Source organism: Sarcophilus harrisii, chromosome 1, assembly GCF_902635505.1.
Source record: "Sarcophilus harrisii chromosome 1, mSarHar1.11, whole genome shotgun sequence".
NCBI lineage: Eukaryota > Metazoa > Chordata > Mammalia > Dasyuromorphia > Dasyuridae > Sarcophilus > Sarcophilus harrisii.
The window spans coordinates 570,964,894-570,990,114 of NC_045426.1; the positions used below are offsets into that span (position 1 = coordinate 570,964,894).

General features: G+C 34.8%; 1 protein-coding gene across 4 annotated transcripts in view; it reads left to right on the forward strand.

Moving 5' to 3' along the window:
• The window catches only part of SLC26A7 (solute carrier family 26 member 7), a 193,306-nt gene that overhangs the window by 15,386 nt on the left and 152,699 nt on the right, over positions 1-25,221 (forward strand). For 2 of the 4 annotated variants that reach the window (XM_031946973.1, XM_031946972.1), the window contains exon 1: positions 7,184-7,796. In XM_031946973.1, coding sequence (XP_031802833.1) covers positions 7,604-7,796 — 193 coding nt within the window. In that variant the 5' untranslated portion in view covers positions 7,184-7,603. Of the gene's footprint in view, positions 1-7,183; positions 7,797-25,221 lie in introns of those variants that run through there. The other 2 variants (XM_031946971.1, XM_031946970.1) reach the window with 2 other exon arrangements.

The following is a 25,221-nucleotide window of genomic DNA, read 5'->3' on the forward strand; positions in this document are numbered from 1 at the left end:
CCAGAAAAACCTCATGAACAGTATGGTTCATGGGGTCAGGAAGAATCAAATAAAATTGAATTATTGAAAAACAACAATATGCCAAGTATTATGCTGGCTGCTGAAGATACAAAGATAAAAATAAAAGTATTTGCTCTCAAAGAGTTGTTACAGTCTAGTATATATAGAGTAGTGTACTCTATACACAGCTAAACAAATGTAAACCGTGTACCATATGAATTCAAAGTAGGAAAAAAATCCATTTTCATTTTGGAAGACTTGTGCACAAGCTTAATTAAGTGATGATTTTAGAAAGCCCAAACTAATAAATTATCCACTATTATCCACCCTCTAATATTTGAAAGTCATTGATACAGGCCTTACTTTAAAGAATGTCATGATTTAATAAAGAGGAATAAAACATACATAGATAACAGTATAGGGACAATGAAATAAATAAATATAAAAAAACCCAAGAAATGTTTTCTAAGAAATCTAAGAATAGTGTCAGCAAAGGCTTTGTGGAGGAGACTATATCCAAGCTAGCCCTTGAAAGAATGGAGCCCAGGGGCATCGACAGAATGTTAACTTAAGCACTTTTATGCAAGGATCCAGTTTTCTAATTAGAGTAAAATTCTCTTTTTGTTAGAATAGATTTAGGTTGTGGACATTTTATTGAAAAAATAAAAGAATTTATGGGGGAAAGTGGAAATGGGTCTGTGTCCTAAGATTCTGACTGGAAAAAAATGTATTCTTATTGAATAACAGTGGAAGACTGAACAGAGACTAGAATACAATCAAACTTTAACTTTTTCAGGTGTAAAGTTCTTAGATACAAGAACAAAGTATGGCACAAAAGTTAAAAAAAAGTGAATGTTGATACATTAAGCCTATGAGAAATAAGTTAGGTTCCCAAGATCACCAAAAACTAGAGATTGCTGAAAATATACTTTATGCATATGATTCTTTATAATGAAACATTAATTATAATAATATTTACTGCTCCTAAAACAATAACCATGAAATAATCCATAAAATGTAGTATAAGCAATAAAATTGGTAACATACAAAACATTTTTTCTCACTAGTAATTCCTTAGAATTCTGTAATCTTTTTTGCTAACATCTCAAAAAAAGTCTATTAATTTCATATCACATGAAATCTATAGTATCATTAATACTGTACAACATAAAATCTTAAATCTGAAACACTTTTTTGACCTGAAATTTTACCTTCCAGTGTTTCAGATGGTTGTATGAAAACATTGTATTTAATAAAACTACTCATGTTTTGTTGCCACCAAATTCGTGGCTGATAATGGCGGCAGACATTCTGGCATGATATTTAACACTTTTACTTTCTCATTAAGCTATATCACTGATTTTGCACACAGTGGCTTAAATCTCAAAAGACTTGCAATACCCTTTAGGTATTGCTGTATATATATATGTACTGCTGTATGCAAGCATGCCCTTTAGGGACATATCTACAACATAAAACTTGAGTTTTAGAGGTAGACAATGAAAATATGCATCCATAGGATGAATCAGAAAAGAGAAGCTTCTAGTAGTAGCATTCATTCCACAAACTTACATGTATTATTCTCTATTGTGTACAGGTTTAAATATGCATGGTTGCCAATGCAAAAGTGAAAATGAAGTTACTAATAAAATCACAGGAATGGTTGAAGTTGTTAAATGTCTAAATGTTGACAATTGACTGTCTTCTTTCACATAGTTGACCAATCCGGAATTCAAGTTTACCCAAAGATTCCTAAGTATTTTTCACATGTTAATTACTTATAAAACTAACATTTGTTTTAGACTGGTTTTATGAAATTGGGTCCTTAATTTGCCTATTTTAGTAAACTGTAATATGGGAGTAATAATAATACCTTCTTCTTAGGGTTGTTTTGAGAATCAAATGAAATATTATTTGTAAAATGCCTAATAGACTCAATAAATGTGTATTCTATTCTCTATCCTTCACTTCATATGTGTACTTACAGGTACTTTAGGTAAAAGAATAATTCCTTCAACACTTAAAAATTTTTAAAGGTCATTAATGTGGGGTCTCCATCTACCAAAACAGAGTACAATATATCATGCTTCTTAGTGGACAATTTTATGAATGACCATAACTAAAACCACTGATCATTTAAAAACCAACTCTCTGGTTATAAAGCTTTCCTCATTTAGATATGGAAAGTCCAAGGATCTAAATGATGAATCTCTGTGGCTTGATGGGACTTATCAGGACACTGGTATATCACTGGCATAGCCCTTGAGACCCCAGTGTCAGTTTTATGCCATGAAGAGACAGTAGCCCAATACTAGAGTAGATATATATATTATAATTTGACAGTCTGGTGAAGCTCATTGACCTCTTCTCACACTTTTTAAAAATGTATAATACAAAATACATAGAATTAGAAAGAAAGTAAATTATATCTAAACAAAATTATCAAAATATTTTGAAGACAAGCATAGAGATCTCAGGTTAATAATCTCGAGTTGGGCCAATCCTTTCATGTTATAAATGAGAATGCTGAGACTTATTCACAGAGATAATGGGACTAATTCATGACTATATATAAGTGACTAGAGTGAACAAACCTGGGATTCAGTCCAGGTCCCTAGAGTTAAAAATCCAACATTCTTTTTATTGCATATTTAAAGCCTGAGAAGGTATTTGAATTTCATAATATGGCCTGCCATTGAACAGCATTTCCCTTTTAATTTACTTCTCTCAGCCTCTTGTCTTCTAATATGATTCTGCTTTTTGTTACCCTGACCCAGCAACATGAACTTACAAAATGGATTTGGCCACCAAGAGTTTTTGAATGTCTCTTTGTTCAAGATATCAATATTAATTCAAATATGAATTACATTGTTACTGGTCAGTTTGAAACAAACAAACAGACTGACTTAAAACTCTCAATATCAAGGATCCATAAGGTTCATGATTCTATTTTACTAATAAATGGAAAAATACAGCTCAGACCATATTTAAAAACTAAGCTGCATGAGAGAACACTGAACTATTAGAAAACTAAGATTTACCTCTGGCTGGAAAGATAATTGGTTTAAATTAGCTTTAGAATAGTTTAGAAGGTGTCATGTCAAGGCCTCTTAACAAATGTCCCAACTGGACATTCCACTGGAGCAGTTATATAGAAGTATCCAAGAGAGTGAGCTAATTTAATACGATCAGCAACTTATGGGAACACCCAGAAAAATTCCTGTTTGTAGTGTGGAGAAAAGTCTACCACTGAAAGACTAGTATCAGAAATGGCTCTTAGGTTCACTTCAAGGTAAAGGAGGAAGGACTGGCATCTTGCCATTTATACCCAGGATGTAAAGAATAAAAGGAAAAATGAAAATCTTTAAGAAGGATCTCTAGAACTAAATGTCTAATAAATTTGCCAACATCGAGTATAGTTCAGAAAGATTGTTATTAGCCACTCACCACTTATTGACTATCTTCTAAGTGCAGGGGGTACCATTCTAGATACCCTGGAGAGATACAAAAGAAACAAGGTTAGAGTCATACCTTTAAATATTTTAGAATAATGAAGGATACTGGACAAATACATACAAAACAGGACACAAAGGAACACAAACCAAGGAAATTTATGAATGTGGACACAGAGAACTTTTTATGTACATTTATATAAATAAGGTACATATTGACAGTACACTGAATTTATAGAATAAATAGATTTTGTTACAATTCACCTTGGGAGCTTTTAAGAAGAAGCTTTTAACACTTGGCATATAGTAAGTGATTAATAAATGCTTCTTGAATTGTTGGCCAGACTTTTAAAGAAGGGTGGAGTAGTTCAGATAGAGTGATTGGCAAGTGTATACATTTAAGAATGGTGTGAATTGAATGGTGGTTGCACTTGGAGTCAGAAAGACACCAATTCTCCAAGGCTATATCAGTTATAGATAAATTATCAATATGTAGATAAAATTATGGTCAATTTCTCTTCCCCTTTTCCCCTCCATACCTCTCCCTCCCCCCCGGAAAAATGCTTCAACAACAATAATAACAACAGTTTGAAAGGAATAAGTATTATGTGTTATTTATCTCTTCCATGGAGTGGAGCAGAGAGTTTGAAGGGAGAAGGTGAAAGTCTAAGGTTTCCTTCATTTTGAAGGCCATGGGAGCGCTAAGATTTCATACCTTATCTTTGAAAATTCTTCTATGAGATTTTTAGTAGGTCTTTAAGTACTTACATGGGAGTTTGGGATTCAAAGCCATTGACTACTGGAAGTTTTAGAGTCAACTTTGGGAAAGAAAGCATGGCACAGTGGGATAAGCACTAACTATAAAGTGTATCTGAGTTCAGATTCCACCTTGGTTACTACCTGTATGATCCTAGCAAAGTAATTTCAGTTTCTTCATCTGTGAAATGAATAAGGTTGGATTAAATGATTCCCATTTTCCTTCCAACTCTAAAATGATGTTTTTAGAAAGCAATTCTTACTATTGTGTGTGATAATATGTGAGAAAACTTAGACAGAGGAAAGGCTGGAGACAGAAAAGTTGTTTAGGAGACTTTTTCAGTGGTCCAGGTGATCTGGGTCTGTAACAGAAGAGGAAATGAAAAGGAAAGGATGAATTACAGAAGCATGATGGAGAAGAAACAGCAAGATTTGGTAATGAATTGGATTTGGTAGACAAGGGAGAAAAACAATGGTGATGTTACCATTGTGAATATGTAAAATTAAGAAAAGACTAGTGTCTGACAATAAAATGGAAATTGCAAACCAGGATAGTAGCAAGGAATGAGCAGTGGGAAGAGAAAATTTTAATGGAATCCAGTTTTTTTTTTTTTTAATGTGTTGTCTGAAAATCAAATTGGAGCTTCCCTCCATTTGTTATATGGATAAGAGTGAAAGACATGGAACTGGAGAATGAATTGACATGGCTACTGAAAGTTATGTAAAAGCTTATCTAGTTTTCTTGAACTTTATGAGTCTGTCCAGTTGCCCTGGGAATCTCATGTAGATGAATAGACTTTTTCATATAGTTTTTGGCATTCCTATTTATGCATCTGAAGTAGATCTTCCATGAATCAAGTTTGTATTGTGAGGTTTTGACATTTTGGGATCCTAAACAGAACATGTAAGTATAGGAACCAGTCAAAACAATGAGCTGAAAAAGAAAAGAGTAAGAAAAAAAAATTTATTATTTGGATCCTTTAGAAAGGTTCATCTAGTTCAGCATTTCTCCACTTGGGTCTTAAAAATATTTTTATAATTATATTTCAATATTATTGGTTTACTTTATAATCTTATAATTTAACAATATTATTTTGAGAAAGCATTAATAGTCTTCAAAATTACCTATTGATTGCCAAAAGAATCCATGACACAAGAAAAATTAAGAATCTCTGATTGAAATCATTGAAATATTTTTTTGCCAGAAGGCTCAAATGACATAGAATTAATTTTTACTTTTTTTTTGTAATTATGAAAATGCATCTTTAATTCTCAAATGTGGTACTTGTATGTTAGTTGAATTCTCATAGGTAACACTACATGCTCATTCATTCATTCAACAAGAATGTATTAATTTCTGTCATATGCTAGGCTCTGAGGTTACAAAGTTTATATTCTATTATCTCTAATCAGAATGGGTTCTCCAAAATGGTTTAAATTGAGCATATAAAATTTTCTGTTGATAGATTTCACCTTAATTTTCAATCTCTATCATGGAATCATAGACTCATGAAAAGCATCATAGAATGCCAGAGTTGATGCTCATCTTTTCTAGCTTTCATTCATGTAAGGTGATCACTTTAGATGGGCAGGTTGCAAATTCATGACCTAGATTTGTATTTTTTGAGGGTGGGGTGGGAGTGGAGAGGATGCAGAACAAGGATTTTAAATGATTACAAAATAGAATTAATAATGATTGTTATTTTTGAAAGAAAGAAACAAAAAGACAGTTAAAATGAGGCTATATCTCTTTCAAACTAGTGAGGTTGATGCAGCTTTGTTGTTGACACGGTGATGATTATAGCATATCAGGTGGTTTCACTTAGACACGAGAACATAAGAAACACTGCAAGCCAAAGTCTCTAAAGAAGGTGATAATTATAGGAATCAAATAGTTTGGACAGTTGAAATTTTGGAAGACAGCAAAGCAAATTCTGACCTGTGTACTAAAATATCAGTTGCATATATGTGAGGTACTGATGGGGTGTGAGGCAGAAGCAGGTATTATAAAGTGGAAATCAGTGAGGTCATCCTTGGAAAGCTGAGAAAGTAGCTATTCACCTTAATTTAAAAACAAATGGGAAAAAAGGTACAGCAGGGGACCGCAGAAGTAGCCAAGGGATCCAAGAGTTTTGTTATTCTAAAGACTTCCAGAAATCAGCTTTGTATTCTCTGGACGAAAGGGCATTAAAAGGGGCCTCAGTGAACTATATACATAGTATTCTCTTTCTTGGCTGTTAGAGTTTTATTTAATAAACTGTTTCTTTGGTATAATTCCAATCACACAGCTCATAAATGCCGGCTTTCTTTCTTTAAAAAAAGAAAAAAATTGACGATCTCTCGGAACTACTATAAAATGTAAAAACAAAGGGGATATGTATTTAATGAAACTATAAAAACAGAATAGACACCAAAAACCTTAGGGGGACACTTTACACAATGATTTGTACCATGCTGTCATTCCTCAATAAACACCAGTCACAATAGAGTGTATGTGAGAAGTAAATGAGAAGAGATACAATCAGAGAAAACCCAAAGAACAATTTCAGTGAGGAACCTTAGCCACAAATAATTCCACCCATTGTCATGCCTGTTTTGTTAGATTGTGACATGAAGTTTCAGTTTATTTATAAGAACTGAAATTCTCTTACCCAAACTGTTCAGCCAGCTATCTGAACATTTCTCTATGAATGAAAATCTCATTTCATAGGGAATGAAATGATGAGAAACATTTAAGAGATTTCTGTAGCTTGCTTTAACATGGGAAGACTCGCCAATGCTTAATAGTCTGCAAAGTATCAGATCGTTCTCAAAGGGAGGCTATGTTCTGTGAGTTAATTTTGCACTCCAGAGCCTCTAGCAGCTTTATACTTATGCATAGCTTGGAGGGAGAGATTGTACTAGCCGAGAGCTTCCTGGTTGTATTAGCATAGCCCAGCCCACTTCCAACACACGCCCAGCACTACCTCATTAACCATTGGGATTGGAGCCAAAAGCATAAGGCACTACAGTGAATATAAGGGAGAAATTACTGGATAGAGAGCCTTAGACTAACTTAAGGCTAGACCTAATACTTTTAAAAGAACAGAAACATGTTACATTAACAGGGGCCATTTCTTTATTTCCTTCAGATGAGGATGCAAAGCTTAAATGCATATTTGGAGTTAAATTAATTAGCCACCCCAAAGCCAACCAGAACTCAGCTCCAGATATTTAAGTGTTTCTCTTAATCTTTTTCTCTCTTTTTCTTTCCTTCTTGTTTTTTTTTTTTCTCTCCCTCTAGCTTTGACATTGTTAAGCACTAAAACAACTGGAGGCTGGCACTGAAGGGAGGTGTGCTTGAAACGACTTTCCTTTCCTGAAGAAGAAGCTTTTGGGAGGAGGGGACCTGGAAAATGACAGGAGTGAAGAGAAAAAAGAATAATGTGGTATGGAGGAAGATAAACTCCTTCCACTGTGCAGACTTTAAACAGTGGTGCCTAAGGCGGCTGCCAATACTGGAATGGGCACCATGCTACAACCTGAAGGAAAATTTGATTCCGGATACAGTGTCGGGGATAATGCTGGCAGTCCAGCAGGTGACACAAGGTAAAGTAACCTTATTTGATTTTTTTCCCATCTTCGGTAAACCAGCATTTCCTAGTATCTCCTGGGTATTGTGAAGAGACCAACTATTAAAATGTAACTTAAATAATACAATTAGGAAGTAATAAGTGGACATTTAATTTGTTTTGGGGAACTGAGCACCTTGGTAATAATTTGACTGTTATTTCAGTACATTAAACTTAATTTTTACTTTTTTCATTTTTGAATCTAAGTTTTAATAACTTTTGAAGATACATACATACATATATATACATATAATGTGCATATATCTGTAGTAGGTAGAATTTGTGTCAATTAACTGTTTATAAATATTTTTAAAAAACCAGAAAGTCAGTGACTATTAGTGTTAGAATTTAAGCTTATAGATAAGATTATCTCATCCCATTAAGTGAAGCTGTAAACACTTCCTGCCTTGAGATGTTATTTGCAAACATTATTAGTAGCACCCAATTACCTGTTGCAGCTCTGAGATTTGCTGTGAGCAAGCAGCAGGGCTTTCAGCACATAAAGGAGGCTCACTGCCAAGATTATTATTTGCAAAGAGAATCCTGTGTGTCTCCTGAGTTTGAGTTTCATTGTGTATGTTGATTTAATTCTGTATCACATTACCTAAGTCATCCATTTCTCAAAGAGTAATTTAAACCAAGGGAGCAGTCTTGTTCTATTCACTATTTGGCTTTATCCAGGTATCACTCAAGGTGAGATGGAATGAATATTTTTAAGGCATCTGAAAGGACTATGGTTATTGACTAGCTCAGGTAATAGGGTGCTGCCAACTGTAGAGAAACTAGGAAATCTAAAGGCTTCCTTTTTGAAAAAACATATAGAGTTGTTTTTCTGGCTCGGATTGTGTATGTCTGCAGTTCTTTATAGTTTCACAGACTTGCTAGTCCTAACTATTATTCGTACTGGTAAATTATAAGCACTCCTTTAATTGAATTATTCTGTAGCTGGAACCAACTGGTTTGTGTAAGTATTTGTGTTTTTAGAGTAATTAGGAACATCTGCACTGGCATGCTTCAACTCTAAGAACCGTAATACTGTCGTGCTCTAGAGAATCTTTTTTTTTTTTTTTTTTTTTTTTGGACCGGCTAGTCCTATAACATAATTTTAATTACCATTGAGTTAATAGTGATCTTATATAGTGACTTATTTTTAGAATGGACAAATAAAAATAAATTCTATGTTACGTATACTAATATGAAGTGCTAATAAGAGCAGTCGATTATCCATAGGTTTAGTTAAACTGTCCTTCAAAAGCAATCAAGCTCAACCAATCATGGTATAGTGGAAAGAATACTCATAAATCCCATGTCTCACATTTTCTGCTTTTGTTTTTTTGATCAAATCCCTTAACCTCTTTAGGTTTTTATTTTGTTCACTGTAATGGGTTAGATAAATTGCTTCTAAGATTCCTTCTAAATTTGTGATCCTGATTGATTTTATATTTTGAAAACAGAGGTGATCAAGTTTAAACAAAGTCTTCCTTTCCTAGATGATTCACCCCTTTTATATATGTCATTCTGCTTTAATTTGAGGGGAATGAGGGGAGTTTGTGTTTTTGTTAAGATATGGTCTAATTTGGTGAAAAGATCAACACTCTCACCTATATATATATATATTCTTCTGAGGTTATTAATGACATAGAATTGGATTCTCATTTTTTTTTTGGCTAATTTTGAGAAAAGAACACAAAAGAGCTAAATCAAGGAAAAAAAGGCCCAACCGAAAGAAAGAAAGAAAGAAAGAAAAAGGAAAAAAAGAAGGAAAGAAAGTATCTCAGTTGAAACAGTCCCCAGTTCTCATCAGAGGGAATATCTGACATCATTGAGGTATGGGAAGATTGTGATTAGTGGAAGGGGAAGACCAAATCAGGAATGGGAAAACATACTCAGAGATTTTTTGCTATTTCAATTAGCAAAGAGATCATTCATTCTTTCAAAAAGTCCACAGCAATTTATTCCATTTTGGGGAATGCCTCCTTAAGCAACTCAACTAATTATTAGAGAGCTAGGCCATTTAAACAAAATTAAGTCAATAAGCATTTATTAAGAACTTACTGTATACTTGCTCTGTGCTAAGCATTGAGAAAATGAATAAATGTGGAATGTCACTCTTCCTGCCCTCAAAAAGCTTGCATTTTAATAGTAAAAGACAATAAAAGGGAGCTGAAGAGAGGTTTGGGGAGAAGTATGAGGGTCCTGGGTCAGGAAAGAATGATAGAGAACATCTGTGGTACAGATAGTTTGATGATGATATAGTTGGAATGAATGATAGAATGACAGGACTAAAGGCATTCACCAGAGTTTAGGGGAAAGTATCCTAGGGCCACTTCAAAAATTTCACAAAAGAGAAAGATTCTGAAAAAAGCACCCTGAATAGGAATTTGGTATTGGTGACACAAAGCATTGCAGAACACATAAAAATGTAAATAATCCAATAGGAAGAAACATCTAATGGGAAAAAGGGATGGGGAAGAAAGTGAGACACTTTAGTGGGGAAGTGTTTAATAATAGATCAGAAGGTCTTCAATTCAAATTTAATCATTTTCATCTCCTTAAAGAACAAAAACAAAAACAGCGCATCTTAGAAAGAGGCTAATATTTGGCATCAAGGCACTAGAAATCAAGGCCTGGCTCTAATCCAAATTCTCTGATCCTCATTTTCCTCCTCTGTAAATTGAGAGGATTACATTCGATGACCTCTGAGGTCTCTTCTAAATCTAAATGTCCATTTATGGTTTTGTGAGAATGATAGCCCTGTTCTGAAGCTAAACTCTGAATTTGATGTCAAACATCAATGCCAATAGGACATGGATTTCTAAGATGTAAAGTGGCTGAAATCAGCAGAACTACTAGCTTCTCTTTCCCCCAAATCTCTTCCCCTTCCCCCAACCCCCTCCCTTTACTTTCCAATCTTTTACTTTTCTTCCTTGACTAAATGCCAGTTAAATTTGAAAAGAAGCCTTGCTCTTTCTGACCTGTCAGTTAGGAGATTATAAACAACACTATATAGATCTTTAAAACTCGAGAAATGACAGCTAATGAGGGACAGTTGTCTGTGCTTCTTTGTCAAGTCATAAAATATGTCTTCTTTCAAACTTCTTTGCATTCAGTCTTTTCCAGGCATTACAGCTGCAGTCATAAGAATTAAAGACAAAGTGACGAGGAAAAAAAAAGAAAAATCCAGCAGGGAATAATGCAAGCAAAGAGCCCAGATCTCATGAGCTTCTCATTAAGTGAATCAAATATTGGCAATCAATGCCTGTTCTATTTTCTCAGGAAAGTAGAATGAAAAAAAAAAAAGTGAGGGTTGGGAGATGGGGCGGGAATCCTAACTATGACAATGGATAAAAAGTCATCCTTCTACTCACTGTGTTTCATGCATCACTAAAGTCCTTCTCCTCCAAAGCTTCATTGTGGTGTGGAGGTGACCCTACATTCTTGAGGCCATGCCAGTGAGCTGCAAGCTCTGGTAGTTCCTAACAAGCTTGAAAAGCTTCCAGTATCTGCGTGGTAATGGATTGTGCATCTGTCAATGGAGGCCCAGCCTTGTTAAGTACAGAGAAGTTCCTCACCAGAACATTGGTCCCCAGGTGATGATTTTTTTAGGCCATGACTATCCGTAATAGATTAGAAGAGTTGCTATTTGCATCAGTGGATAGAATATTCATATCATAGAAATCATAAATCACTTAATCAAAAAAATTTTTTAGCAACTTGGTAATTATGTGATATAAAAGCTCTTTTCTCATCTTTTCTATAGGAATACAATTAAAATAGATTACATATCTATATATCTAAATTTATACAGAGAGAAGTGTAGCAGGGGCAGGACATTAAATCTTCCCCTGAATCTTCTAACTATAAATTTCTTAGTGTTTTCCTAAAATTCACCAAAAAGTTCTATTTTTATGATCCTTTCAAAACTTTCGTGTTTTACATGCTAAGGAGAAACTTTGTTTCAAAAGAGGCCATGAAAAAGAAATCCTAGCTGTGTTTAAGTACTCCTCAAATACTGTTTTTTTTTTAACATATTTTGTGCTTTGAGAATTTGAGAGAATTTCCCTGTCATAGAATCAAATGATAATTGCTGCCATTTATTGATACCCTGATGAAAAGAGCTGTTTTTCTACACCTTAGCTTATCAATCATGCTTTAAGCCAGCTAGCAGTAATAGATCTTACCACAGCATGTGTCCATATAACAGAATAGAGAGGCAGAAAATAGGTTTGACTCTACTAGATCACATGACCAACAACTTCATCGACCAATCAAGCAAACAATCACCAAACGCATATTAAAAGCTAGTAACTGTTTTAGGCACTGGATATAAAAAGATGGAAACAAGAGAGAAGGGAAGGAGAGTAAAAGGAATGAAGAAAGAAAGAAAAATATTAAAGAAACAAACACTTCTCAAAGGACTTACAGCTTATTAGTGGAGAAAGAGTAAATACAAAATAGATATAGAGAATATACAAAATTAGGCCAACTTAAAAAAAAAACCCCACCGCTTTCCTATCAAATTAAAACAGATAATAATGTGATACAAAGTAGTTAGGGCGGGAGAGCACTAGTGATTGGGGAGAATCTTAGGAAAGGCCCCAAATAGGAGATGCTTGAGTTTCATCTTCATGGAGGTGAAAATTTCTGTAAGTCAGAGGAGAGGAAGGAGTGTATTCTGGACATGATGGATGACCAATGCAAATGCACAGAAGTGGGAAATGGAAACTATATTTGAAGAATATAGTGAAGATTAATTTATCTAGACTGTAGAATGTAAGAGGGTGAGTAATTAAAAATGAGGCCCTTGTTATAGATTAATTCTAGGTTGTTGAAGATGTTTAAAAATCATTCAGTGTCTTATATTTAAACTAAAGACAATAGGAAGCCCCTGAGATTTATTGAGTAGGGAAGTAACATTGTTCGAAGTGTTGTTAAGGAAAATGACTAATCAAGACTAATACATGCCTAGTTAAGTTTGGATTGCTTTTAACTACTCGATTTTTGTCTCTTCTACGATTTCCATTATCTACCCAACCAGAGACCTCATATAGAAACAATTTCTATCCCTCACTTGTATTTATGCTGAACCATTTTGTATTATAGTTATCAGTGCATGGGGCCAGATGTGTCTTATTTTGTACCATGTAAATCTTTATATTTCCTCCTGTTCTTAGCTTTGCTCAGAACATTTTGATATTTCAAGGATTTGTAATTATCTCAATCTGGGAACCTCTTTTCTTGACACAGATCCCAACTTATTTATCATTTAATATTGTAGATATTCTTCTAGAATAGCTTTGGTTGAACAATTCAATAGCATTGTAATGTTTATGAAGTGTTTTACAAATATAATCTCATTTGATCCTCATACCCACCCTGGGAGAGAGGTATAATATTATTCCCAGTTTACAGAGTAGGAAACCAAAACAGGTTAAACAATTTTCCCAGGGTTCCATAGTTTGTAAATGTATGATTTGGGATTTGAGACTTCCTGACTCCAGACCTAGTATTCTATCTAATGTGCTATCTAACTGCCTGTTGATGTCAAAGTAACCAGTGTCTCCATGTACTGCTTGCCTGTTGGCTTCTAGAACGGCTGGCTCCTTGGGGAATCTGATGCTTTGAGGCAAATCCAAAAACTCCACAAATATCTTTAGAAGAAAACAGAAAAACTTGACTCAAAGGAGCTTAGAGGAATCTAGGAGTAAGTCTGTTTTATGGTAAAAAGCCAAAATATCGCTCTGTGCAGTTGCTAGCACATAGTAGATGCTTTAACCATGCTTATCCCTTTCTTCCTTCTGAAGTCTTGACTTTAAGCTACTGTATCACTTCTTTGAAGTCTCATCCCAGATCTAGGGTGAGTTTCTTTGAGAAAAAGAGGCTGAATGGTGGTGAGTCTCTGAAAAGGCATAAAGAATTTATCGGTCTTGCTTCCAAAACTTTTGGTTATACTGGAGCTTCACTGTATCCCTCTCCTGTTCCCCTCTACCCCACAATCCATTTCAGGCATTTGCCTAATCTATCTTTCCAGACTGCTTTAATCTCACTCCACTCTTGTACTCTATATTCAAACTGAACTTCTGTACTATCCATATATAGTATTTTGTCACATAGTTGTTAGCACTGTCTTTGCAGTTTTCCATGCCTACAGCAGTCATCTTTATTTCCATCTCTTGAATTTTCCTAGCTCTTTTTGAAGCTAGATCAAGATCAAGAGCACCCGTCCAAATGCAGGTCAAGTCCCATTTGAGATTTTAAAAAATCTCAAAAAAAAATGTGTGTGTATGTGTGTGTTTCACAAAATCCTATTCCATTGCCTAATTGGGATGTGAACAAAATTTTGGTTCTCAGAAGCTCTCTCAGAGCTTTTTTTTCTCTGTCCCTCTGTTCCTTCCTCCCTTCCCACCTTCCCTCCCTCTTCTTCTCCATTTCCCTCTCCCCATCTCTATCTCCCTCTCTTTCCATCTCTATCTGCCTCTCTCTCCATCTCTATCTCTCTCTCCTTTCTTTGTCCCCCTCTCTCTTTCTTTCTCTGTCTGTCTCTTTAGCTGTGTCTGTCTCTGTCTCTATCTCCGTCTTTTTCTGTCTCTCTGTCTCTGTCTATCTCTTTCTCTATCTCTGTCTCTGTTATTATAGAAAAAAATTATCAGGCACTTGATATGACTCACAGTGGATGACATCACAAAAAATTGATTATAACAGACCAAAAAAGGCTCTTTTTAACATGGGAGTTATTTCTGAATCATTTGTTTATGTAGTCATGCCCCAGATTTATTAAAGATAAGAATTAATATACAGGTAGAACAAAGACTAAAAATGAGGAAAAAAAAGATATAGCACATAATTAAAATAACCCAATTCTGAACTACAAAGAATTTATCATGGAAAATGGGTAATAGATAATAAAACATGATTCCTATGATGATTGCAATATTTTTATCTGTTCTTCTAGATGATGGAAATCAACAAGTATCTCAGTCAGCAAATACATGACTTAGTTGCCAGGTAAAAAGAGGGATAGCCAGAAGCAGTACTGTTATAAAATATAAACTCCTTTATAAAATTTTATAAAGGATAATGAATTATTGTCACCTCTTAGAGCAGAGAGTATCAGCTACAAAAATCAGTTTAAAGAAAACAGAGTCAGCTTTCAGCTTTTAGGTAGCACCAGAGTATAGGTTCTAGAATCAGGAAAGCCTGAATTCAAATATGACCTCTTGACACATACTAGCTGCATAATCCTGAGAAAGCTACTTAACTTCTGCCTGCTTCAGTTTCCTTATTATAAAATGGTGATAACAATAGCATCTAGGAACAGAGCAAGGCTGAGGATCTCTTCTCACTCAAATCTAATTCATGTCCAAGTCAAGACAACATACTAGGATGCCATTGGTTCTTTTTGGGAATGAGGTACAAATAACAACACAAATATCCAAAACAGGCCTTCATAAAAGCAGGCTTTTGCTTGAACTATCCTAATAGCCTTCTACATGGTTTCCCTAACTCTATTCTCATCTCAATCCAAACTGTTCTTCATATAGCTACTAAAGTAGTTTTCTTCAATTGCAGATCTGGTGTACTTGTGATTCTGCACCACTGACTCTCAGTATCCCTCTCCTTGCCTTCTACTGACTATTCCCCATACCAGTCTTATCTCTACTCTTTGGAATTCATGGATTCACTTAAAACAAAACTTCACTTCTGTCTGCTACCTAAATTCTTTCCTGATCTAGGACATTTCCACCCTAAAGAACCTTATATTCATTTTTTTTTTTTGTCTTGTACATATACATATAAACACACATCATGCTTATACACACATGTATGTATGTTATGTATGATCAATTCTAGGAGGCTAGTATTCTTTTGACTTTGTATTGCCAGCATTTAGCATAATGCTGACTTATAATAAGAGATTAATAAATGTGTATTAATTGGCTGAGTGATTGATTAGAAGTAGTATGAAGGCTGGATTGGAGGTGAGAGACTGAGTCAAAGTGGGATAATTCCAGTTATATGGTAATTACAGCAATACACAGATAACAGTGAAACTAGACAAGAATTGATGAATGTAATACAGGGAGGTTGAAAAAAATCCACAAGATAATAATTGATTAAATATAAGAAAAAGAACATGTGGGAATTGATAGATTGCTGGAATTTTCACGAAGGACTAGTACTTTGGGTGTGAGGGCTTGTCAAGCTGCTCCTCTACCTTTTTTCTTCACCAGTTACTCAATTCTTACCTGTGGTTCCAACAAACTGTAACATATGCAGTGGGCTGTGTTCTAATAAAACTGTCTCTGCAAAGGGGCTAGGCTAGATTGAAGATAATTGGCAGGCCTCAAATCAGTGTTGGGGGGGGATGTCTGCTCAACACATATGAAGACTTCCCCTAGTGGAATGGGTGAATGAGAACACTTTGTCCCAGTGGAGAATTCAAAACTTGATTAGACATTGAAGATGCCAGTTATCATTCAACTGTTTCCTGGGCCTTCACCAATTATATTGACTTTTATTTTGCCAGTGGACTTTGGTGGTTCAGAAGAGAGAGTGAGGATGATGACTTTGTGCAACTCTGCCTTGTTTAATTCCAATTCATGCAAGAGTCAAGATATCACCCCATTGATCTTTAAATCAAGATGATCAAGATTTAGTTTCTTCCTTTGATACATTCATGGCTGTATGTTATGGGGTAAATAATTCAATTTCTCTATACAAGGTAACTCTCTAAGTCTTTTAAGTTGCAGAGTAGTTGCCAATTTGCCTTGGTAGAAGGAGTTTCCTCCTTCCTAGTAGGAATAAAATGATAGACTGTTGAGAAAGAGACATAGAGAAAAACAGACAAAAACTTAGACAGAGAAATAGAGATATAGAGAGACAAAGAAAGGGAAGTAGAGAGACCCTGTGAAAGGATGAGAAAGAAACAGAAATAGAGAGAGAGAGAAACAGAAACACCCATAGAGAGATATAGGTAGACAGAGACAGGGAGTAAGAGAAAGAGACAGAGAGAAAGAAATATAGCGAGACAAAGAAAGGGAAGTAGAGAGACATGATGAAAGAACGAGAGAGAAACAAAAAGAAACAGAGAAACAGAAACACCCATCTAGAGATATAGAGACAGAGTGAGAGAAACAAAGAGAGAGAAGAGACAGACAGAGACGAACACTGAAAGAGACAGAGGCAGTGAGAGAGACAAACAAAGAGACAGAGAGGGAGGTTAGTTAAAGAGTCAAATATAGCCATAAGTTTTCAAAAATGGGAGAAAAACTGATTTTACATTCCCCTCCCCCCCCTCACTTTATTACCATGAATCAACTATCATCTCATCCTGGAGATCTAGTCCAACTTACTCATTTTATAGATGAGCAAGTTGAGATAAAGAAAAATGCAATATTTGTTCAAAGGGTCAAAAAGGAAACTGACAAAACTGGGATTTTTATAGAGAAAAACAGAATTTAACTGTAAATCCATTATTCTGATATGAAAGTAGATTTATGGTTTACTAATGTCTTAGTATTTTTTATTATAGTAGCACTAACTCTGATTGCAATTATTTTTGGAATCTTTCCCTCTTTGTAAGATGTTTTGAAAATTGATCCCCATTTGCCTTTAATAATGACACCTCCAGCTCATATTTCTTGTATTTGATGAATTCCCAACTTCATTTTCTTAGGTACCACAACCATAGTGAAATCCTTATATAATACACCAGCTACTAAGGTGTAGATATATGATGTAAATGTAGATGGTAATAGTTATTTATGAAAACACATTGCCAGAGAAATAATATTAGATCTGTTCCATTTTATGTCTATTTGTTTTCCTCTTCCTTTGCCTACAAAAACTCTTAAGTGATTATGTGGCTTATCCAGTTCTCACACTAAATTCTCTGCAGGCTTATTTTCCTCTCAACTGCTTTTGGCTATTTTGTAAGGCAATTCTGTTTATAATCTTCTGTCATTCTCCTCCCTAATGTTTTGCAAATGGTCCTGTTCTTTAAATGTTGCCCTTGGCTGCTATATTTCTCCACTTGGCAAAAAAAGCAAGTGGTTGTCCCGGTAAAGTCTCCTCATTGTGTTGACTGTTTTTAATCAGCTCAACTTCTCGATGAACAGTGACAGAATCATTGTCTTTACTTTTGTCTATTTCCCATTTTGGGAGTTTGCTGTTTGTTTAAGCAGGTAGCAATGTAGCTGCTGCAATTGTTTGCAGTGTCTTCTGATTTTTATCTTTTCTTCAACTTTCAAGAATGAATCAATGCCATATTAGTCATTGCTTTTGATCTTTATTCTCCCTATTGATGACCTAGCTGAATACAAACAGTTGATTCTGAAATGATTCCCATATGGGGAACCAAGGGTTTCCTTTCTGTTAAAATATAGTCATTGTCATTTTGGGAGGAAGGAGCATTATTTTTCGCTCTTGCTGTATCTTAACAGTGTGTTGGTTTATTATAGAAAGCATTTCACTTTTAGATAAGACACATATCTTGTCTTTAAGTAATTTAATAATCTGGAAGGGGGATTATAGTCCAGTAAATATTAAGAAAAATGCTTTTGATATACAAATTTGAGACCTCTGATTAGTCTACCAATTTTTGTTCTTTTATTCCTTCAACCACATTTTCCCACATTGTTTCATCATCATCCATTTTACACCCCTTTGCATTGAAATCATAGATTATGATGTTACATATTTATTTAATTTGGAGATTCTTGACAAATTTTTTAGGGAATTCCTCTATTTCACTCTCTTATAATCTATATTAGCACATAAGCAATATTTATTTTTTAATTTTATTTGATTATGTTCACAAATACTGCAAGATGATCTGAGTAAATGCCCCATTAAATTTTTTTTTGTCTTTGAAATTAATTTTTTATTCACTTCTTAAAGGAAAACTTGGAGATCATAATACCAATTTGGCAGTAACTTGTTGGTTATTAGACAAAGCCAGAGCATTCAGATTACCAACAATCAAGTTAATGTTTGCAGATGAAATAAGGACTCAGTGATTTTTAGCAATCTCTCTTCCCATTTTTCCATTACTGAGGATGTGGAAGTGAAAGGGGGTGATATACGAAAGTTTTATGAATAATTCATGGGACTTTTAAGTGCTATGTCTAATTAAGAGTTCCACAGTTTTAAAAGGGAAACAGGGGAACTTGGAAAAGATTTTATGGACAATCACAAGGGTAGAAAGGTTAAGCCATTTGGGAATGGCTTGAAGAGAAAGTTCAGGGATGACAAATAATGATCTTCAAGTGTATAAAAGTTTCTTTATTATTCAGAAAATGGAAGAGTACCCTTAGTCATCTGTAATCTCTCCAAGATAAACATATATTGTGATGGTTTCATAAAAGACGTAGACATTTAAAAGGTATTTGCTTATCTAGAATGCTTTGGATCTAGTAATTCTTAAAACAAAGGAGTGGAGCATGTCAACTTTGAAGAAATTTTTAACTCTGACAAAATTCATCCTTGTACACTTAAAAATTGAGAAGAAGTGTATCTAAATGGATAGAGAGTTGTTCTTGGATATTCAGATTCAAGTTCACTCAATGAAGTTGGGCAAACCAATTAACCTCTCAGTGTCTCAGATAAATCTTTAAGACTTTAAGCTGATGAGCAGGTGTCAATTTCATCAATAAGAACTCTTCATGTTGATGAAATAATAGGTTTGGTAAAAATAGCATCAATTAAAGCCACTTAACAATGACATTTCCATTCCTTGTTGCCATTTTTCCTTCATTCTCACAATTCTTGTACCACTAGGCTAAAAGGACGCAATCATTTTCCTTACAAATATACTCAGTGTTTATATAAGACATATACATATATAATAAAAGAAATAAAGGAGAAAATGGAAGCGACAGATAGACAATGTTAAATATTTCTACCTAAAAACTATCATTCTTGCTAGACCTACTCTGGTTTGCAGTCCTACCTTAGGCACAAAAACTAATGCTTATTTTCAGGACTAAGCTAAAGGACATTTAGTGGCCCATTGCCTTTTAGATCTCTATGGTTAGCAACTGTGTTTAATGTGTTAAGCATAAAATAATTTAAATGTCCCAAAAAAGTGGGAATATACAAAATTGAAAACATCATTATTTTCTTTAATATGATATTATGTAGCAGGGTAGTTTTATCTTTGAAAGGAGTTCCAACCTTGACTGAATCTGAACAAATAAACAATAACTCTTCAGTCTGGTTGATTATCTTGTCCCCATTAGAGATGCAAACCATTTTTTCCCATGGGTAACTATTTTGTAGTCTTCTTGTTGATGTTGTTTGTTATTTTATACTTTGTGGAAGCTAGCCATGATGGGCATGCTATTCCTCTCTAGAAATAACTGGATTTGCCAGGAGAAATAAATTAACTCCTTCAAAAGGACAGGGAAATATTTATCAGTCTCATAGAAATAATTTACCACATTATAGTCTCCACGTGATTTTATCTTTGGGATATGGGTCCAAGAGAGTAGCCTACTCATATTCTTTCTCTATTAGCACTTGATAATAACCATAAAGAATTAATAGCACTTGTCTAATTTAAAAAACAACAATAATGAACATAATTGAATAACCATTTTTTCATTAAATAGAAATAGGAAGCAAGAATTGATAACTTACCAGTTCCCAGTCCTGTATAGTTCATATTGGCACACTTTGTGGCACCATGGAGAGAATATTGGACTTGATGTCAGGAAGAACTGAGTTTAGATCTCATTGCTAATCCTTACTAGTTGTATGACCATTAATAATTTGTTTCAAGACCCTGAGCCTCAGTTTACCCATTTATAAAATGAGTATAATAAAATGGATTATATCCAATTTATAGTGATAGTAAAGTTCAAGTGAGTTTGTATAGAAAGTACTTTTGCAAATTTTAAGTATTACATGATAGTATTATTATTCAAATTACAAATACACTTGTGTTTGAATAATAATGGAGTTTATATATCATTTTATATATGTTATCTCTTATGATACTCACAGCTCTATGAAGTAGGTGCTATTATTATCCTTAATTCATAGATGAAAAAACTGAGGCTGAGAGGGATTAAGCGACTTGCTCAGAATCACACATCTAATTAGTACCAGAGGCAGAATTTGAACTCAGATCTTCCTAACTCCAAGTCCCTCATGCTTACTACCACTTTACCTAGATGCCACAGAAACATTACCACTACCCCTAGTACACTTGGCATTTTGTAGCATTATCTTTCATAATAGAAATTCCGAATTCTTGTTTTCCACTCCTATATTCAGAACTGCAAAAATCTTCAAGGAATATGGAAGAGTAAAATATTTTCAATAAGAGATTTTTTTTTCCTAACTAGTTTCTGGATCTTTGTGAAGCTCATGTGTATATAAACTCCTCATATTTTAGCAAGATTTAGTCAGGTTTGTGTGTGTGGGGAAACCTGAGCATGTGACCAGCTGTTTCCTTTTTTACACTCACATATAAGTGTTTCATGTTTTCTAAAAGATCCTTCTTGACATGGATGATAATAATAGATGCACATTTATCACTTTGGGGTTAAGTAGTACCTTCAAAATGTTCCAATGAATCATTTTGTGTATTGCTATTTCTATATTGTGAATAAGAATGACTCTAGCAATGCAAATAGAAAGAGTAATGATCAAACTCCGCCCTGAAGGAGAGATATGAGAATGTTCCTCTCCTGTTCAGCATATATCTTCATTGATATATTCATTAGTTTTGCTTTGCTGAACTTTTTTTTCTTTCTTTTTTGTTTAGGGACTGTCTTTTTAGGTTGGAGAGGAGGAAATAAATATTAGGAAATGAAACTGATGTAAAATGAACAAACAAAAAGTAAATTTTTTCCTTTGAAAAGAATGACCCTAGTATGAAGATTAGGAGGGGATGGGAGTTTTCTTAAAGTTCTAACTCCTTATAGATACTCTTATCAATGAGGATGAGCGTTCTGCCAGTTCATTATTCAGAAGAGATCTGAAAATACCCAAAGCCTTACATGACATATTGTTAAACTTAAAATGTGTGCCTGACAGGGAAGGGAACAATTGGATGTCATTTTCTTCAGAATTGCCACTGGAAAGTCATTTACCTGACAACTAATGTTGCCTTCTAAATAATATTCAGACCCCTTTGTTTGGCATTCTAAGCTTTCTACATTCTGGTGATATTCTGCTTTTTTTTCTAGCCTTTTTTTCACACACTATATATTATATTCTCTATGCTCCATCCAAATGAGAATAAGTATTGTTCCTTGAGGATTTACTTACTATATATCCCTACTCCCTTTGGCTATGTGCATCCCATCCTCTTTTCTTACATCTGTAATTATCTTTTTCATTAAAATTTCTATTTGTTGAAAACCTGCCTGCCCATTCTTCAGGTCCCCAAAGTTTTCTTTCTTTTTTCTTTCCTTTCCTTTCTTTACATAATAGTCAGGAAGATCTGAGTTTAAATTCTGCCTCTGATACTAATTCAGATGTGTCTTTCTTTCTTTTTCTTTCTTTCTTTCTTTCTTTCTTTCTTTCTTTCTTTCTTTCTTTCTTTCTTTCTTTCTTTCTTTCTTTCTTTCTTTCTTTCTTTCTTTCTTCTTTTTCTTCCTTCCCTCCCTCCCTCCTCCTTTCCCTCCCTCCCACATTCCTTCCTTCCCTCCTTCCTTCTTTCCCTCCTTCCCTCCCTCTTTCCCTCCTTCACTCCCTCCTTCCCTCCTTCTTTCTCTCCTTCCCTCCCTCCCTCCTTCCCTGCCTCCTTCCTTCCCTCCCTCCCTCCTTCCCTGCCTCCTTCCTTCCCTCCTTCCCTCCCTCCTTCCCTTCTTCCCTCCTTCCCTCCTTCCCTCCCTCCTTCCCTCCTTCTTTCTCTCCTTCCCTCCCTCCCTCCTTCCCTCCCTCCTTCCTTCCCTCCTTCCCTCCCTCCTTCCTTCCTTCCTTCCCTCTTCCTTCCTTTTCTCCTTCCCTCCTTCCTTCCTTCTTTTCTTCCTTCTCTCCTCTCCTTCCTTCCTTTTTTCTTTCCTTCCTTTATTTCTTTATTTTTCTTTCTTTAATCACACTTATTTAATTGAATTATATGTTTGAGTATATATACACTATATTAAATATAGTGTATATATATTATATATATGTGTGTACTATATGTATTATATTTACATATGTGCATATACTGTATCATGTAGTTATATATCTATATAAATAAATATAATACATATAGTATGATATTTATGCATACATATACATATAGATAGCTATATGAAAGTAATTAACAATAAGACAAATCAGCACATGGATTTAGAGGACTAATCTACATGGCAAAAAAATCCTCTCTGAATCTCAAAGGGTTTAAAAGAGAGTTGGACTAGATTTCCTCTAAAATCACTTGCTCCTATAGTGCTTGGCATATACTAAGCACTTAATTATTGCTTATTAATAAATGAATAAATACAAAAAAGCTTTTCCTGGTCAATTTGGATAGGTTATTGAAAAGTCCGTCTTTCTATGGGAATATGAATATGTATACTGGCAGCTCACTGAGAGGATTAATGAAAAATCTTGGCCATAGATGACATAAATATTCCAAACTAATTTATATCTCATTGAGGATATATGATTTAGTTTCATATTGCTAGAACTAAATCAGTTGCTTTGGCCAAATATAGACCATCCCCTTCTCTCACTTTGTGCTGACCCTTTAAAATGGATTTTTCATTATTGAATTGGGTTTGAGAGATCCAGAGAGAGATCTGGGAATGTGCCAGAAATCAGAACCTGAGAACTGACTTAGATCTCAGGGGGAGGTTGGGCAAGGAATGCGAATGTTCAATCTGTCCTGCTAATACCTAGTCCAGGAAATGTTTATGGAAGCCTTGGAAAAGCAGCACATTTCAGGTGCATTTACAGGTTGAGTACTCATATATAGTGTTGCAGTAGATAGAACACTAGACTTGTGATCAGGGAGATCTAAGTTCAAAGTCTGCCCCAGATATTTAAAAGGCTTTGTGACCCTGGACAAATTACTTAACCACTAGTATTTACTTCTCCCTCCTGGGTTGTAGTGAAGATCAAAGGGGAGATAACATGTAACTTTGCCAACATGAAATGTTATATAAGTGCTAGCTATTAGTGTATATGTGTGTGTGTACATATATACATTTTTTTTATAAAACTGCTATTAGCATATATAATAAAATGATAATTATATATGATAAAATCTATTTATTTGTTGTCATATAAGTCCAGAGGTGGCAACAAGGGGCAGAGGTGGATCAACTCAAATACACAGCCCCAGGAGAGTTTCTAGATCTTGATTTCTTGGTTATATCCCTGGAGAATTGGATGCCCTGGAGAGGACATTGCAGCTCAAAAGTGGCAATTTTTGAACTTCACATGACTAAGAGTTCCTGAAACCAAACTTTCTGGGAGTCTTAAGGATCCTTTACTGAGAACCTAGACATAGTACAGAAGATCAAAAAACTGAGCTTTAACTACATTGCTTTTTTGAGTTAGTTAGATATTTCAGTCCTTTAAACATTATGCCTGTAAACTGCCAGACAATATGATAAGCACTAGTAATAAAATTAATGAAGAGAAAAAATGCCTTTGACTTCATCTAACTTACAATTTAAATGGGGAGACAGTGCACAGAAGAAGGCAGGAAAGGGGTCTGGGATGGGATACCATTGTGTTTGTTCTCAACCTGGAGGCATTTTATCCTGTGGAGCTGAAACAGTAGGTGCAAAGTAGAGTAGACTGAAAGTCCAGTTTCTACTTTTTATAAAAGAAGGCATTAGGATATGTAAACAGAGGGAAGAGGGGACAGAAGAAAATAGTCTATCAAGGCTTGCGTTAGCATCAGGTTATGATGCTAGAAATGATGAGTTTATCCTGGGAAGGACATCTTCTTCCTTAGAGCTGGAACTGGGCAAGAGGAGCAGATGCAAAGTGAATTCCCATATTCTGATGGGAAAGGAAGTTGCCTTTTTAGACCCTCCACATTTGTCCCCTTCCAAAGTGGCCATGGAATGGATCAAAGAACTGGACTTGCATCTGCTTCTCTTACCCTTTTTTTATCTGTAAAATGGGCTAGAGAAGAGAATGATAAACCACTCCAATGTCTCTGACAGGGAATCCCCAAATGGGGTAACAAAAAGTCAGATACAAGTGAAATGATTGAATAATAACAATATCACAACAACATGGATTTAGAACTCAAAGGGACTTGAAAGGATATTTAATGGCATCCTCCTCTTTACATTTAAGCAATATGAAGTCTAGATAACTTGAACTTGTCCAAGGTCACATAAGTTGTACAACTGAGACTTGAGTCTACACCCTCAAGGTGTTTACTTAATCCTGGAGGCCTGACTGGGTGGCTGGTATGAAGGACAGACTCCTTAGAATGTCAA